The sequence below is a fragment of the Anguilla rostrata genome, chromosome 13 (assembly GCF_018555375.3).
Source record: "Anguilla rostrata isolate EN2019 chromosome 13, ASM1855537v3, whole genome shotgun sequence".
NCBI lineage: Eukaryota > Metazoa > Chordata > Actinopteri > Anguilliformes > Anguillidae > Anguilla > Anguilla rostrata.
This window is the reverse complement of record NC_057945.1, coordinates 6305780-6324924: the sequence shown is the minus strand read 5'-3', so window position 1 is coordinate 6324924 and position 19145 is coordinate 6305780. Positions and strand designations below refer to the sequence as shown.

The following is a 19145-nucleotide window of genomic DNA, read 5'->3' as shown; positions in this document are numbered from 1 at the left end:
TATGTGTCTGCAATTATGACTTTGACAAAACTAGTAGCCTAAAAGTTAGAGTTGCCTTTGTTTTTTTGTGGAAAATTTAAGTGCTTGATACTAATTTTGTTTGCATATTCTCAATCCAACAGTTCAAGGAAATGTTCCCGAAATGTTTAAGAAAAAATAAAGATTTCCGTTCTGTTAATTCTGTGGCATAGTGTCACGGTATATATTGCAATATGCAGGGTAGCACTGTGTATGCCATATTGTGATATACTGAAATATGCACTTTTTTCTGCGATTTATTTTCATTCATTTTAAATGTGTCAAGTTGAGGCATCCCTTTCCCTTTCAGGTTAACACAGCAGAGTTCACTCGGCGCATTCATAATTCATAATTTGTTAATAAATCCTGTATATTAATGATATGAGCTCAGCTGCACGGGGTAGACATGTTTGGGGAGGAGGGGGGTTCTTTTGTCTGCAGTGCTGCATTGATTGGTCTGTGGATTTCACATGACAAATCACGTCTCTCTGTTGATACTGGGAGTGTATGGCCCCTTCTGGGGTGCTTCTGACAGTGTGCGTCCAAAGAACTGAGCGTCTGGAAAGAGATGGTTTGCTGGTTCTGTTTCTGGTAAATATCAAACTGCTGGTGCTTGGTCGACAGAGCCAGGAAGCGATGCAGAGAGTGAGAGAGAAGGGACTGGGCTGAGGAGGGGCCGGGGAGGGGGAGGGGGGATTGGGGGGTGGAGGGCGGGGCAAGGAGGCACCAAGGGAATACAGAGATTGAGAGAGAGCATGTGTGTGTGCGTGTGAGAGAGAGAGAAAGAGAGAGAGGGAGAGGGGAGAGGAGGGGTTGCAGTCAATAATCGACAGAAACAGGGAAAGAGGTGATGTCACCTCTTCCCGCTAGCCAATCAGAGCGAGGGAAGAAGGGAGGAGACAGACTGTAAGAGGGTGTGTTTTTCTACCACACTGCAGCATCACTGAAGAAGGAACAATCTATTTATTGGAGAGATAGAAAAAAAAATCAGAGAGAGAAGGAGAGAAAGAAAAGGAGTGGAACAGGGAAGGGAAAGGAAGGAACTAATCAAGGACCATCTTTTCCCCCCAGAAAAGGTAAGATAAGACTCCGCGCCTAGTACTGAGCGTATAGGATGAGAGGGCTGCTGAAACAATGGCTAGCCTCCAGTCAGGGGGATATCCCCACCCAGGGTAGCAGGTGAGGGTAATGGAGGGAACACACCTAGTCTCGGTCGGAGAACGGGCCCAATCAGCCTGTGGGGGAAACACAGCGGGGGTAACATGAGTAACAATAATATTTACCGACCGGTATAATGGTCTTACAGCTTTTGTCTACAAATTACTGGTTTAGATGCTCACCGGTCTCGAACGGAATGAATTCAGTTTTTCAAAACAAATGCGGAAAATCAAGTCAGTAGATATGCAGTTTTTGGGTAATAAATAATATTATCTTGATAAATATAATGACCATTACTATTATTATTTATGTTATTTTACTTATTTTATTACTGATGCTAATAGTTGTGTTATCTATAATAATATATTAATAACATTAATCTATATGAAATATGTTTTTTTCTATTAGAATAATAGTGAGTTATAATTATTACGCTATTGCTGTTTTTAGCAGCAACAACTACAACACTAATAATAATAATATTAATTATAATAATAATGAGTTATAATTATTGTTGCATTATTGCTTTTTACCAACAACAATAATGTTTGCATATATGTAAATATAGTATGTAATTATGTACAATATGTAGTATACAGGTACAATATAAGTGCTTAAGTATGTAAGCATGAAATGTATTGTGGGATGTGTATCAGTCGAGTGTGTGGAACATGCAACAGGGTGTTCTGTGTTACTATTATTTTAAATGTTTTTTTTTTGTTTTTATTTTTTGTTGTTGCATACATCCATAGTTTCTTTCATAGGGTGTACTTTTCTGCTGGTTATTAAAATGTACATATGCATATTCCATCTCTGAAATACATCAGACTTTAACATTCATTTAAATGTGTTTTGTGGTTTTGACAGTGGGTTTATATTTGAGCTGAACTAAAATTCAGCCTCTTTATGGTTTGTCTGATACGTAGTGCGTGTCGCTGTTGGACTGTTTAGGATCACAGGATGATTTAGCACTGATGCTGAGATTAGTGCGCTGGTCATGTCTCTCAGTCCCCTTCTGCAGTTCTTATGGTCCATAGACCCACGTTACTGTGCACACCCTCACATCCGGCTTCACATCCTGCTCTCCCTTTCCAACGTTAAACTTCTCCACTCCATCCGCAGTCATTGCAGGCTCCATCCGCAGAGTCCATTTCCCATCATAATATGATATAGATGGGGGGGGGGGTGGGGAGTAATCTTCTGAGTTTGAATGTAGATCTATGAACCAGAAAGGAATGAAGCCATAGAGGGGTAAAGAGAGAGGGGCAGGGATGGAGGGACCCGAGGGGCATGTTCAGAGGGGCAGGGGGAGTGTTTAGAGGGGGAGGGGGCGTGTTTAGAGGGGTGGGGGAAGTATTTACAGGGGCACAGACTGATTTGAGGGGTTGAGAAGGGAAACAGCCACAGCTGTACTCATGGATACGTGGGGTGACCTAAAGCCACACCCACACACTGACCAACACCCAGTCCTATAGCCACACCCACACACTGACCAACACCCAGTCCTATAGCCACACCCACACACTGACCAACACCCAGTCCTATAGCCACACCCACACACTGACCAACACCCAGTCCTATAGCCACACCCACACACTGACCAACACCCACTCCTATAGCCACACCCACACACTGACCAACACCCGCTCCTATAGCCACCCCCACACACTTACCAACACCCACTCCTATAGCCACGCCCACACACTTACCAACACCCACTCCTATAGCCACACCCACACACTTACCAACACCCACTCCTATAGCCACACCCACACACTGACCAACACCCACTCCTATAGCCACGCCCACACACCAACCAACACCCACTCCTATAGCCACACCCACACACTTACCAACACCCACTCCTATAGCCACACCCACACACTAACCAACACCCACTCCTAAAGCCACGCACACCTAGAGCCACACCTGTACTCACACACACACACATACACACACACACACACACCGCACACATCTCAAACAAATTATGTCCTTAAATATTATCTAAATATACATTCACTGAATTATTCTAATCAATGCATTATCCATAAGCAAATGATTACCTTGTATAAACCATAAGGGCTGATGCTGCTGCTATATAATGTGTTTTGTGCACTCCCATACCTTTCAGCCATAATGGCTACATACTCATGCTTTCACTGTATAATGTGTTTTGTGCCCTCCCATAACTTTGAGCCGTAATGGCTGAGCTCTGATGCTGTCACTGTACTGTCTGTCCTGACCTTTCATTCAGGGTCTGCCCTTTCATTGTGAGTCAGCCTAAAGAGAGAGCGAACGGGGATAATGTCATTGCTGTCTGGACCCACGTCAACAGAATATATTGTTTTCTCATTGCATTGCGACTTGTGTTTGTTCTGGGAATAGCAGGCAGTTTAGTTATGCCAACAAAGCTTTAAGCTTAATTGACTGTACTGAAGACCTGAGGGGAGGGGTAGAGATTTAGGAGTAGTGTCCACAGTTTCAAATGCAAATTCGAATCCAAATGCCTCCCAGTAGCCTGCAGAAGGTATTTGCCGTCTGATAAATGGGCTAAGGAGGAGGCCCAGTCACAGGGCCAGAGAAACACCCACATGCTCTTATAGGGTGGGAAATGTAGTCCAGTGATAGTGAGAAATATGATGCCATTATTAATGTCAAGGGCAGGTATTTGTGTGAGGCTTTCTTTGGAGAGTTTTTCTTTTTTTCAGGATTTTTCACCCATTCACCATGTATTTGAATTTGAGTCTTAAACGTTTGCATTTGAGTTTAGAAAATCAGGCTGTTCAATAGCACTGCACACAGAATGGCTCAAAAGAAAAATCCTATGGAAGCTTTGCTTTTTGCGGCCTGTTTTGACAGAAAAGTGTATCTCAGAGCAAAACACACAGATCTCATATGAGGTAGAGATAGATTTGGAGAGAGGAGAGCTGGAGAAGAAAGAAGATGCTGTAGGCGCAGGGTTAGCTTATGGTTAGCTTTCATTTTCCAGGTTTGTACCTCTCCTCTGTAAGCCTGGCCAATAGCACTGTATTTCATAGCCATAAACCCGTCCAGGATGAAGCCAATAGTCACGTAGACTCAGGAAAGGCAGGTAGAACATGGCAATTCCAGCATGCTATTTAGAAGTGGACAAACAGAGAGAGGAAGCTTGTGTCAATTCATCACACTTCCACCAATCGCCCGTCTGAGAATCTGTCTGGTGACTAAGCTGGTGTGGCTCACTGCAACAGGAAGTGCTGTTCCCAGGCAGTATGGCAAGAGTGCCATGGGATCTGAGCGGGTAACTGGCTGAAGTGAAGTGCGTGTGTACGAGCGATGCCAGGCTGGGAGGATTCAACCAAGAGAAAGAAAGAAAAGAAAAAAAGCAGAGAAAACAGAAAACAATAACACGAAACAGGCGTGACATTAATCGAGATGAAAAGAAGAAGAGACGCAGGGAAGAGGAACGGTCAGTGAGTCAGTCCTCGCCTTTCTGCCGTTTGACCCCGAACCCCCTCGCTGTCGTCCCCTTCCGTCCCTCTCCCACTCTCTCGGACAGAAAGAGGCCTTTGTCCGCGGAATCGGAAAGAATTCCCCTCTTCACCCTTCGGTTAAAGTATCTGTACTTGTCAGGCCAGCTACAGAATATACTGCTAAACTGAACTGGACAGAATTTCTTTTTTTTCAGAACACACTGCCGCTCATTGTGTTGGTGCGGGAAGCACAGCAGTGCAGCGATGTGTCAGTGTGGCTGCATTCACATGGGCATATTTTCATCATGCAATGGGCCAGAAGTCCTTGTTTTATAATGAGGTACATGGTGTACAAGTGTGTGTGTGTGCGTGTGTGCGTGTGTTGTTTATGTATCACACACAATCCAAAATGTAATCATTAAATATTTAGAAAAGTAACTGTAATTAAATTGTACATACTATTCTACAAGTACCCTGAGTATTTTTGTTACTATATATGTATTTATATAAATATAAACAACGGTCCCTTTGCTCTTCCATCTTTAATGCGTGCTAAAGTGCTTTGATGCTTTTGAAAAAAATGTGAAAGGTGGCTTTCCCAGTTTGACGTGAGCCGGAAAAGGCAAACATGCATCCCAACAAGTTTTTTTTTTCCATAGCTTTTCATACGTCAGAGTCAAAGCTATGGAAAAATGCATCCATATTCAAAGTTCATGATCTCAATCGACCTCTGGGATGTGAGCACCGCTGTCGCCTCGTTGTAAGTAGCTGACGAGTTTGAGTCCCGGGCGCGGGCCTTTCCGTGTGAAGTTTGCACGTCCTCCCCGTGTCCCGTTGGGTTTCCTCCAGGTATTTCGGTTTCCTCCCTCAGTCCAAAGACGTGCCCGCTGGGCAAACTGGAAACTCTAAATAGCTCGGAGGAGTGATTGCGTGAGCAAAAGGCGTGTGGGCCCCTGCGGTGGATTGGTGACAGGGTGTCCATGGTGCATTCTTGCCTTTCACCCAAAGCCTGCTGGGATAGGCTCCAGACCTCCCCGGGCGACCCTGGCCCGCCAGGAGTAAGCAGTTTATAAAATGGACGGCTAGATGAATAAATCCACGTCTGATGGATGCAAAGTCCGCACGGCCAGCCGATAAGAGCGTGACCTTGGCGTGACTGTCGCTAGATCAGCTATCGACCGCTGCTGCGGTAAGTGCCCTTCCAGACGGTCTGTGTTCGGGGACCGCAGGCACAGGCGTGTCACTGACATGGGCGCAGATGCTGATTGGGCCGCACAGGCTTGTCTCCCGGGGGGTTTGCGGCGGGACGAAAAGAAGAGCAGCCATCGTAGCGCGTTCTCGTTAGCGCTGAGCCTCGCTGCGTGAAGTTCGCAAGTTCTCCCCGTGTGGGTATCCTCCCCACAGTCCAAAGACATGAAGGTAGACTCTAAATTCCCCCTGGGAATGAATGGTGCGTGTGCTCTGCGATTGGATTGGCAAGGTCTCCAGGGTGTATTCCTGCCTTTTACCCAATGCTTCCTGGGATAGGCTTCACCCCCCCCCCCCCCCCAATGATCCTGACCAGGAATAAGTGGGTTACATAATGGATGGATTGATGAATGTCTGCATTCTGACTCTATTCTCTCTAGCTGCCACCTCCACACTTGGGCGATGGTTTTGCTGAGAGAGGGGTGTGCAACATGGATTCCGACTTCACGTTTTATCCAGTGCTACTTACTTTATTTTTTTGAATACAATCCATTTAAACACCCAGATATTTTCCCTAAGCAGTTCAGTTAAGTACCTCACTTAAGGGTACAACCTGCTATGCCACACCTGGGAATTGAACCTGTAACGTTGGAGCTGTAGACCCACTTTCCTGACAATTATATTACACTATCACCCACTCTGCAGTTAAATCTGGTTTCTTGTTTCCCTAGGCCACAAACCCTCAAACTTGAATAAGGAAGGCGTTGTACGGTTGAATCATGTCCTGTAGGTAGGCGAGGGTCAGGACTTTGAACCTGACCCTGGCGGCGACTGGTAGCCAGTGGAGTTACCTCAGAAGGGGAGTGACATGTGAGAACTTAGGAAGGTTGAAGACAATTCCAGCAGCAGCATTCTGAATCATCTGTAGTGGCTGAATGACACAAGCTGGCAGGCTTGCAAAGAAGGAGTTGCAGTGATCAAGACGGGTGGTCACCATAGCCTGGACGAGTAGCTGGGTGGAGTAAATGGTCAGGTGTGGTCGAATCCTCCTGATGTTGTACAGGAGAAATCTGCAGGACCGTGATGTTGTTGTGATGTGACTGCAGTCCAGCTGCTCATCCAGGCCCACCCCCAGGCTCTTTGCTGCGTGAGAGGCAGTCACTGTGGTGCCAAGAGAACAAATTGTTTAATCATATGCTGTTTAGAAGTAGTGTCTTGATCTTTATTTATTTATTTATTTTTTTCCTGTTTTCCTGTTAAGGTTATGGTCCCGTACTGTAGATATTTAGATGAATCCCCTTTCTCTCAGTCATTAATATGCATGTTTTTTCTTTAACAGACTTAATGCAGAGGAAGCAGGGCTGCACATGTGTTTAATGGCAATAATCCTAATGAGTTTAGGATTTTTTTTCCTGTTCTTAAACCAAATTTGCATATTGTGCACATTAAATGGCAATTTATTGCTTGACTGCCACCATGTATTTTGCATAGTGAATTTTGCATTTAAACACAAATTAGGTTTTTTATCAGATTAGTACCGCTATTAGTAATGTTTAGAACAAGTTACAAGTCCATATGTCACACAGTTTTGGATAAGTGCAACAAAGAAACATAGTTAAAATGTGTCTAATTAATTTAGGTCGTGGTAGTCAAGTTCCTAAATGTAAACCGTGAAAATCCAAACTGCTGAATTTTTTTGTTGTATGTTACACACTGAACAAAGCACTGAACAAGATAATAAACTCCTAGCATGCACTGCAGAATACTTAGTACAGCATCTTGCAAAAGAGCATCGTGGTTTTGTTCAGTGGTTTTGCTTCAGACTTGCAAAGAGGCCAGAGTCAGATTCCTTTCCAAAAAAAAGGTTTACTCCACTGCAGACATACAGCGACGGCCAAGGAATCCCTCAGACGAGTTCAGCCATCGCACGGTCGCAGCAAACATCCACATTCTGGCAGGGCATTTGTCATTGTCCCAGACATCCTCCATTAACTGGCATTACAGGAGACATCCGGTGATTTTGCAACCCCGGTTCTGAACCTTATCGAGTTATTTTCGGTTGTAGGGTCGGGGTGGTGTCACAGCCGCCCTGACCGGGCTGCCGTGCTAACAAAGACCACGGATGTGTGATGCGAACACGCTGCAGTGCACCAGGGCCAGGGGCAGATGGGGTACTCCCATGAGATTTTTACCCACAATGCCTTGCGAGTGTGGACATACGGTGCGATGTAAATCTGTGGCTCAGTGCAGTCTAAAAGAACCGGTGGCTGATGAAACAGTGGAGGATATGATGCATATCATAATATGATAAAATGCATATGATACATCTTATTGAATATTTAAGCAATATAATGCTCATTTACTATATTTATACTGTATATAATATAATTTTTATTTTTTAATTAGCATTATATTGCTTAAATATTCTATGTGATGTAACATAAGCATATTTATTTATTATTGTAATTATATATTTGTGATTAAAAAGACCATATCAAAATTGTTAAATGTTTTAGCTTTACGCTTTAAAGATTGCTTTAGATTTATGTCTGAACCACATTTGACCCAACGGTACCTATCCATTTTGCACTGCAAATAGCATTTATTTCCACTATCTTTTTTATCAAGAGTTCAGCAAACAGAAAAAAATAACTGGCTAAAATGAGTTTGTGAGGGGAAAATAAAAGTGTAATGTTCGCGTTCACTTGTCAATGTTAAGGACAAATGTTGTTTGAACTCAGTCAATTTCCTCTCTGAAGCATATAGCATGCTCTCAGACACAGCTTGTCTCCCAGACTTCTGCATCGTTTATCGCTGAAAGGATGAAATGGTTCCCCTAAGAAGTAATAAACCTAGATGATGGCAGGGTCCTGATAATGAATGGCTATTGACACATTCAGACAATGTGGTTTATCTCACTACCCATGTCCAGTCTTCAGTCTGTCTTATCTCACTGGAATATGTCTCAATTACACACACAAACAGTACAGACATAGACAGTAAAATGTCCAGTGTTAATTCAACTCTAACAGTGTTAATTCAACTCTAAAAGATAAAGTTGAATTAACACTAGATATTTTACAGTGTACACATTATTGCACTGAGCTCAGTGTACACTTGCTCTCCCATGTAAAACAGAGATATATGAACCTCAATATATCGCCATTTCAAAACCAATCTCAATGCCATTTTGCTGGTGGACTACAATCGCTATTGACTCACTAACTGCTGATGTTGTTATAACTACATTAGGCCATTACTGTGTTGTGGAGACCCCCCAAAAAATTGCATAAAAAATCCAGACTTTTTGAGCAAATGCAATTCAATTTAAACCTGTTGGATCCTGATACAAGACCTCTCAGTCATTTTGAGACACATACGTGCTTTTCATGTTTCTGTGGCTGTAGTCTTGATTAAATTTGGATGCCAAAATGTCAATTGAATTAACATGGGGAGACACAATGCTAACTTACAAAATCAGGCTACCTTCTGGAAGTCTGAATGATTCTATCGTTCTGAAGTTCCAAACGACGTTAGATGTGAACGGGAGACCGTTATGTCCAGGCCCCGACGATGTGTCACAGTCACTGGCAAGACACCGCAGCGACCATTCAGTCGCATAGCAACGGCTCTGTCCAAAGTGACAAGCACTGTGATACTGCGTCAGATCCAGTAAAGGAAGGGGAAGCCACGGAGCTAGCCAGTTCTATCGCCAATACACTGTACAGAGCAATACTCTCAGAGTATGAATTAGGCTTTTTGAGAGAAGGTTTGCATTTTAAGCAATACGCCCAGTGATGAGTACATGTTGTTTGAAGTATAGTAGACATATACAGGGCTGTAGCAGTTGTCAAGATCTGTGCTGATACATCTCAATGGAGAGTGTTAGAGCTAATTCATTTCATTTCCTGTCTTTTGAGACTTTCGGCAAATGCAAACATTTCACAATCAAACAGTTTTTTGTGATAAATAAATATATAATACAGACATGAATAGATTATAGATATATAATAGATATAGATATATATGCAGATATAATCTAAACATGAATGTATTATAGACATACAGTGCAAAAATACATATTATAAATTTATAAGTAGACAAAAACATTTATAGAAACATCATACAGATAGGAATAGATTATGAACATCCAGTACAGATGTAAATTATATATTCAGTAGACATATATTGAGAACAGGCATAGAATGCATGTCATAGAAAGGAAGGAAGGACAAAATCTTTTTTAAATAAGAAGGGCGAGTTGAGCAGCAAGCAGATGCGTCCACGACAAACTGAAGGGAGGATTTAAAGAGGAAAAGAGAGCGAGGGAACGAGGGTGGAAGTGTAGGGGAACGGTGAGCAGGGGGAATCCGAGAAAAAGGTGCAGACAGAGAGGGGGAGGGGAGAACAGGGGGATAGGGGGATGGGTTAGGGAGATGTATTGCTCCATGCTGCTGGAGTCAAGGAGTTGCCATGGTAATGGGGAGACAGGGATGAGAGAGGGAGGTAGGGAGGGAGGGAGAGAGGGAGGGGTGTTTTCACCTCACGCGCGCACAACAGGATGACATCATCGATATCCACACTGGCAAAGGCTCACCCACACACAGACACACATGCTCATATTTACGGTGTGAGCCTGCACGCACAGGTGAGACACACTAATGTGCAAGGCATGTACACACACATCTGTACACAAACCACACGCATGAGATTAGTTTGTTAAAGTTGAAATGAACTCGTCCATCTTGTATCATTTACCCAAGCCTGGATCACACCTGAAACGATTCTGCAAAGCAGGTCATTAGTCAGCCCACTGAGTCATTGCCAGTAAGAGTTTTGTGTGTGTGTGTGTGTTTGTCTCCATTTGCGTGCGTGTGTGTGAAGAGGGTGATTAATCAGCATATTGAGTTAAATTCATTCTATGTCCAACCCACAGCTGTAACAGAAAGGCGTAGTCCTTTATATTTAATCTATAGTACAAGGGAGGTTGTAATTATACCCTGGATATGGCATAAAATGTACATTGGTTAGATAATGGATGAATGATGAATAAATGAATAGGTGGCGATGATAAATGCATCTCTAAGTGTTAAAATAGCTCTGTTGAACAGTATCGCTGAGCTCAGTTTTTACTCTCTATTTTATCTTATTGCCTGTGTTACCTGATCTTTTTTTCATCATGTGTTGCACCTGAAGTTGTTCATTTTTGTTATGTTTGCATAAATCAGCAGAGATACTGGGTTTTAGATATATAATTACTTTGAAATTAATAACAACATTACTAGCAGGATTTTTGTTACCTCAGTATGCTGACTTCTTATTTTCAATCAACCAATGATTCTTTATTTTGCTACTGTATTTGCAATCAGATTGCCACATAGCACTACGGTAAACGCTAGCCCAGTAGCTTAGTTCAGGGTTCACTGTAGTTTGCCAGTTCATGTAAATGTTAGCCAGCTAACGGGTTAGCTGCTTGGGCTGCAATACTAGAACAAAATACAAAATCCAAATTAAGTTAGCTAGCTTGGTCACTAGAACAAGTCCTTCATGGTCATTGTAGCAGATTGCTAGCTTGCCAATTTAGTTAACAGCCAGCTCGCAAATAATAATTCAGGCAGTTTAAAGATTGCATGTATTCATGGTAGCTAACTGTAATTAAACAAGGAATGATGTGCACTGAATCAAATGATGTTTGCTGGCTAGACTGAGCATGGCTAATTAGCTACATTGCTTTAAGTGCATAAGGAACCTGAGATTATCTTGTGCTTTTTCCACAATTATAACTAGGATTGCTGGCAAAGATACCTCACTAGCTATTAGGCCTTGCTTAACTAAAACGAATGCAAAAAAGCGAATGAAATGAATGAAACTTTAAGGGTAAGATGGTATCCGAAGCTAAGTGCAATGCGCTCCCAGTAAGATTAGGCTAACTGCTGTCTTAGAGCTGTAGAACAGACATGTAATGGAAGATAATGGATTAGAATGCTAAATAATGGAGTAGCCTTAATAGAACTTTTACATTGACACAAAAAATGGCTGCAGCCCTCATACTATTAGGGTAATTGTGCTCTATTGCATTCTGCTGCCCATGAAACACGCTCAGATACTAAAACCTTACAAAGTTTGACCCACCCCATTCCCCACATGGCACTTTGTTGTGTTAGGACTAAGACAAGGGAGCCCCTCTGTAACCATTGAGGGGGTACCATATGTAGCTACATAATAATAGACCATTCATGTGGTGCTAGGCTATTATTTTATTATGGTGCATAATAAAATAATTAATCATTCTAGGTCGATACAAGTCATTTTTACATTTAGCGCTTGTTACTGATGTTGCCTTGACACCCGCTCGTTTGGAAATGTTATTGGCCAGACATGGTAGTAATGCACTTATGTTCTCTTTCATCGTAAGTTGTTTTGGACAACAGCATCTGTTAAATCAATGTAAATGCTATTATTTCATAATAATAGTTATACACTGTTCCTTTTACTTTTCATTGTATCCTTCTGTGTGTAATTCTGCGCTGTTCTGTTAAATGTGTATAACATAATGCACATTGAGTACACTTCCTTTCTCCATATGAATTTATGGAACTATGAGAGAGGAAAAGAGAGAGAGATAGCCAGTGTTTGACTGCATAGTGCAGTGCAGTAGCCAGTGTTTGACTACATAGCGCAGTGCAGTAGCCAGTGTTTGACTACATAGCGCAGTGCAGTAGCCTGTGTTTCAATACATAGCGCAGTGCAGTAGCTAGTGTTTTAATACATAGCGCAGTGCAGTAGCCAGTGTTTGAATACACAGCGCAGTGCAGTAGCCAATGTTTGACTGCACAGTGCAGTGCAATAGCCAATGTTTGACTGCATGGCACAATGCAGTAGCCAGTGTTTGAATACACAGCGCAGTGCAGTGCCAATGTTTGACTGCACAGTGCAGTGCAATAGCCAATGTTTGACTGCATGGCACAATGCAGTAGCCTGTGTTTGACTACATAGCGCAGTGCAGTAGCTTGACTGCATAGCAAAGTACAGTGCAGTGACCAGTGTTTTGCACTTTCACTTTCTATTTCAGTTCCTACAGTGCATGCAGTGTGGGTGGATTCAGGGCTTTGCAGTCAGTGTTGCTCCTGCTCTTTCACAAGCTGCTGAAATGTTTTTAGTAGCATATCCGGAGTTTCTGTAGCTGGGTTGCGTTTCTTAGGCCGATGTCCTCTGTGCTTTCGCTCAGTATTCTGGCTTTGCATCAACATTTTCGTGAGTGGATTCAGTGTATGGGGACAGAACTCTAACAGTTGAGAAGTCTGTTTCACTGTTGTTTGCTCAGGTAATGTTAACTCCTAGCAAAATGATTTTTTCTGTGGGCATCTTCATCTGTGCATCTTGATTTCAGGCACTGTAGGTCATTGCATGAGGTCTTGACTGTTGACTCATAGAGCTTGGTGGTAGCTGCTGGCATGCATGTTTTCTTATTGCGTTGTAACTGATTGCATTTACAAATTTGTTATTTATGTTATTTATTTTAAATTGATCTTAAGTGGGAAATTCCACTTAAGTTTTCATTTGCTTTTCACCTTGCATCTTTCTGCTGGGTTTTTGTTGGTTATTGCTGAAGAATTGGATTTGAATTTGCAACCGTGTGTTTGCCATATTGATTGGCTTTATGTAAGTGTTTGTGATGTGTATTTTGAACGTAGTCAAATATGTATGATACTACACCAATTTAAATTTGAATATTCGGTATATTGAGCGTTTGCACAATGCACTTAGATATTTGTATAGCGTTTTGAAACTAGCATTCGTTAGCTCTGCCATGCTCTGCCATGTGCTTTCACATGACCTTCCTGAGCACAAGGCCTGGAACCCGCTCTTGCCTGCGGGGCTATGCCTGCGTGCTGTCGGCTCATGCCACACCCCCCGTCTGGGCTCAGGTACGAAGCTGAGCATCGCATGGGACAGGTGAGCTAGGTGCCCTGTAGCTACGGTCTGCTCTAGCCTACTCCTGACGTCCAGCAGAACAAAAGTTTAATTATTTACCTTTTCGACAAAATTCAAAAAAAAAATTTGGGGTGAAAATATTTTCCAAAAATATTATTCCTTTTATTTTTATTGATCGTTTCTTGTAATGTAGGTTTCAGCATAGTAGAATATATGGTTATTGAGATTAGGACCGGAGACTCACGTCCCTTACAGAAGACGAAAATGAATTGCCCGGTCTTAGGAGGTTATACTCCGAAGGCTCAAAAAGGCCAGTAACTCACAACAGAGAGGATTACAGTGCATTGTGGGGCAAGTATAGCAGTGTGTGGCTGTGTGTGTGGGGCAGGCCTTTGGCATTGCGGACCTCAGGCTGTGTGGCTGCGTGCATGGGATAGGGCTGTAATGGATGACTATGCGGACATGCAGACAGGGAGAGAGAGAGAGAGGGAGGGGGTGAAAGAGAGGGATAGAGACAGAGAGAAAATGAAGGAGGGAGAGACACAGACAGGAGAAGGCAGAATTGGGGCCCCACACTCCCCAAGAGAAGAGTAAATAGTGAGTATGAATTATGAATGTTAGCGAATTTGGGGCAAATTGTACTGACAGAGACAGGACCCGCTATGAATAATTAACTCTGTGCTGAGGGTCTGAGTTAACTTACGCGCCACCCCCCTCCACACACACCATTATGTCTGGAGTAAATTAATCTCGCTTTCAATTCCTCTCTGCCCCTCTTTCTTTCAGCGTCTTCTTCCCTATCTTAGAGAAAATAGCCTGTGGGGAGGGGGAGGGGGAGGGGCATGTATTAGTTTATTAACCCCCCCGCCTTGGCCTTACACATCCACACAGCTGGAGCTCTTCAATATTTAAAGAGCACGGATGACGAGACACATCAGGCGCACGCAGACACACACGCTTACTCATCATTTCATGCACACACACACACACACACACACACACACAAACACACATGTGCACATACACTTTTATGCCTTTTCAAACATGCGCACACACATTCTCTCTGTCTCTGTCTGTGTCAGACACAATGTAAGTAAGCATTGTGTGGCTTGAGAGTGATTGCAAACAAAAACAGTAAGTTAGACAGTGGCTACCTCTGGGATCTGCGTTTTGTGCTGGGCCAGTTTCCACAGCCGACAGATGATGTTTTTATTGAGTGTGTGGAGCGGGGCTTCCAGACGGGGCCTGTAATGCACATGTGCAACCCTCTGTCTCCCTTTCTGTGTGCGCGTGTGTGTGTGTGTGTGTATGTGTGTGAGTGTGTGTGTGTGTGTGTGTGTGCGCGTGTGTGTGTGTGTGTGTGTGTGAGTGAGTGAGTGGTGTGTGTGTGTGTGTGTGTGTGTGTGGTGTGTGTGTGTGTGTGTGGTGGCGTGCTGCCAGGTGAGGCAGGCACAGATTGGTGGGAGGGGCCAAGGGGCGGGGCTACATTAACTCCGCACTTCCTCCACGGCGGGCCCGTTAAAAGGGAACCCGAGCTGGCGGTTTCGGAAAAGCTCCTCGCTGCTCGCGCCCCTCGGGACCTGCCCCGGCCCCTGGGGCAAATCTGTCAGCTGCCAGAGAGGAGGCCGCTGAGCCACACCGTCCAGCGGACAGGAACAAAAGCTGAGAGAGAGAGAGAGGGGGAGAGGGAGGGAGGGGGAGAGAGTGGGGGAGGTAAGAGCAAGGAGAGAGAGAGAGAGAGGTAATGAATTGCTTGGGAGATCGGATGTGTAATTAAGGTTGGGTTCTTGCTTCCACAGCTGTCACTCTCCAGCTCAACCCCCACCCTGCCCCACCCCTTATATCTCAGTTAGTTGTGTTAGCGTTATGAATTTCAGTTTCATTTTACACGCCATTTAATGTATAAACATTATTCTTCAATTTGAGGTTTTTATTTCCACGGATACGTCTTTGTTTGGTATTGTTCAGGAAATAAATGTAATGGGTTTGTGAATGTTTGAAAATACGTACAGGGCAAACCTTTTCAAATGTGTTTCATTGTTATCTGACCCAATTACTTGTGGTTTAAGATTGCTGACCTAACAATAAATACATATTCACCATCACTTCCAATAGATTTTCCATTACAAGTGATGTATTTTGTCAAATCCTTGTTCTATATCCAACTGCCATTACTTCATATGGGTTTTTGCTTTTTTGTTTTTTAAAATTATTTTTCAGTCTGTGGCAAGGTAAGCTTCTTTAGCAGCACATTGGTGAAATTTCTCACTTGACATTATGTCCTTTGTTTACAGCCTGTTAAACTGCATGTTTAATTAGAAGGTTAGGATTTGGGGCACACCCTTTTCTATGTAATGTCAAATTGTGGGTGTGGCCACACATCCCTCCTGGCTTCAATGGAGCCGTGCTCACAAAACATGCCTGGCTTGAATTATATGAACTGGGCGTGGTCATAGACCAGTCCTAGCCTGAACTGGGCGTGGCCATAAACCAGTCCCTGCCTGAACTGGGCGTAGTCATAGACCAGTCCCTATCTGAACTGGGCATGGTCATAGACCAGTCCCTGCCTGAACTGGGCGTGGTCATAGACCAGTCCTAGCCTGACCTGGGCATGGTCATAGACCAGTCCCTGCCTGAAATGGGTGTGGTCATAAACTAGTCCCTGCCTGAACTGGGCGTGGCCATACACCAGTCCATGTGTGAACTGGGCGTGATCATACACCAGTCCCTGTGTGAACTGGGCGTGGTCATAAACCAGTCCCGTTGATTGAAACACACATGGAGACCTGATCTTTTCCAGCTAGACAAAGGAAAAACAACAACCGAAATATCCACTTATCATAAAGTACTCTGATTAATCACTCATTAATGATTAATGTCATGGAGATCTCTGCTGCCTTCTTTCAAAATATAAGACAGAGAGACACACAACACTCATAAACTCATCTACAAAGCCTTCTGGTCCAACTAACCTCACAGAGATGTTCTTCCTAATTGGCCATTAGTAAAATGTGAAGTTTAATTATGAAGCGTGTTGCGGTTTGATTGTGCCTGGACTTGACTGTCACATCAATAAAAGCAGGACAGAAGCAGGAAACGAACTCTACTGGAGATCTGTGACCTCGCCTCATCTGCACATTCAGCTAATTAGCTCCCTCCTGCCGTCAATCTCCCTGTGAATCTGCCCATTCTGTTTTTTCGTATCTCCAATCTGGTGCCACAGAGTGTCCCTTCAGTGTTTGTCATCCCTTTCGATCAGTCTGTCTCTCTCTGTACATCCGGATTAATCCTGGTTGTCAGTGGCTACCTGAGGTATTCTGAAATGGTTTAATTGAAATATCTCCCTGTTTTTTTTTTTTTCCTAACGCAACCTCTCCTGTCCTCTCCCCTGCCTCCTCTCCTCCTTTCTGACCTCCATCAATCTGTCCATCCCTGCCCCTCCCTCTCTGTTCCCTCGCTCCCCCCCCCCCCCGTCCCCTTTCGTGTTCCAGCGGAGGCAGAGGCCGGCGAGTGAGAGAAGGCAGGAGCAGAAGCACGTGTGTCCTGAGCACCAGCTGAGAGGCCTGGAGAGAGGCCCGATCCTCCAGAGGAGAGAGGGACACTGTGTGTGTGTGTGTGTGTGCGCGCGTGCGGGCGTGTGTGCGTGACACCGGGAGTCCGTGCCGTGCGTGAGCGAGCGAGCGCACACGCGCGTGCCAGACACAGCGGATCTCCGGCGTGTGTGTGTGCGCGCGTCAGACAAAGCAGATCTCCGGCGTGCGTGCGCGTGTGTGTGCGCGTCAGACAAAGCCTGGCTCGGGCGTGTGCATGAAGGGGACAGTGAGCTATGCCTTCAACGAAGCATCAGCGGGCCGGGGGTGGGAGATCACGCGCTCCTCTCCTCCTCCTCCTGCTCTTCCTCATCTCGTCCCTCGTTCCGCAGCCGATCCAGGGGGCCATCCACGTCCCCGATAGCTGTAAGTGCCTGATATTCTCTCTTCCTACAGTCCAGTGCCGGAGTCTCTAACGCCAGTCTGCAACACACAGATCGTGCACAATTATCTGGGGATTACCTGAGATTAGAAATCACAAGTTTTAAATCGCTTAAAAATAATTTAAAATATTTTCTATTTTATATGCAGATTTTTTTATATGCAGATTTTTTCTTTTTTATTATTATTATTTTAGGCTTTTTGTTTTATGCTGTTTCTTTTTATTACTGTATATTTTCTCTCTTTCTCTGTTTCTCACTCATGCACACACACATACATGCACACACGCATGCACACACACACACACACAGACACACACCAAAACCTCTGACCCTCATGGTTCAGGGGTCATAGTTCAAAAGTCACAGACAGAGGGGAGAAGAGGAGAGGTCAAAATGTCGTCTTTCAATTTGTGAGAGAGGGGGAGGAAGGAGAGGGAGACAGAAGGGAAGAGGGAGGGAGAGAACACTGGTGGGGGAGAGGGGGGGAGAAAGGGTGGCTAGATCCCTTAAAATTTTATTTAGTATATTTTACTCTCAGATTTTATGTGTTTACTGCTGACAGATTAGCAGTAATTATCATTTTTGCTCATTTTCATGATCCCAAAGAGACAGATCTAAATAGATATTTGAAAATACTGTTGCCCTAGGCTTACTCTTTGGGGGCCGGTTCTCTGTAAAGCTGCTTTGTGACAAAGCTCCTTTGTTAAAAGTGCTATACAAATAAAAATTGATTGATTGATTGAAAATAATATAAATAGCACACACACACACACACACACACACACACACACACACGCATGCATGCACTCTCGCTCTCTCACACACATGCAGATACTCATTATATGTGCATGTCTAACTATGCTGTGATTGTGTGTGCATGTGTGTCTGTGTGTGAGAGAGCATGTGTGTGTGTGCGTGTGTTACTAATTTTTTCCTCTGAATTCCTTCCTACTGCTGTTCACACTGGACAAACAGACAAAATAAGCAACTGTAAGTATATTTTCCTGCCCAGATCCTCTGTGTCTCTCTCATTTTACTCGGAAAGCATCCAGCACGTTGCTGATAAGCCACACTGCTCCTCATCATTCCTGTGTTTACATTTCTTAATGTCTGAGTTGTAATACTTACTAAGTCTGTTCATGAGCGATGAAAAAAGAGAGACAGAGAAGTAATATAGCAGAGGTGCAGGAGAACTAAAGGAGAGATGATGAAGAGAGGGAGTTGTGGGAGAGGTTGAGGAGAGATGATGGAGAGAGAGAGATGTGGGAGAGGTTGAGGAGAGATGATGGAGAGAGGGAGTTGTGGGAGAGGTTGAGGAAAGATGATGGAGAGAGGGAGTTGTGGGAGAGGTAAAGGAGAGATGATGGAGAGAGGGAGTTGTGGGAGAGGTAAAGGAGAGATGATGGAGAGAGGGAGTT

The 19145-nt window shown here is 43.9% G+C and overlaps 1 protein-coding gene across 4 annotated transcripts in view; it reads left to right on the top strand.

Annotated features, from left to right (window-relative positions):
* Positions 1-830: 830 nt before the first annotated feature.
* LOC135237562 (neural cell adhesion molecule L1-like) overlaps positions 831-19145 on the top strand; it is a 52289-nt gene continuing 33974 nt past the window's right edge. For 2 of the 4 annotated variants that reach the window (XM_064304809.1, XM_064304807.1), the window contains exons 1-3: positions 831-1094; positions 17246-17710; positions 18703-18717. In XM_064304809.1, the coding sequence (XP_064160879.1) occupies positions 17581-17710; positions 18703-18717 (145 nt within the window). In that variant the 5' untranslated portion in view covers positions 831-1094; positions 17246-17580. Of the gene's footprint in view, positions 1095-13124; positions 13144-17245; positions 17711-18702; positions 18718-19145 lie in introns of those variants that run through there. The other 2 variants (XM_064304808.1, XM_064304810.1) reach the window with 2 other exon arrangements.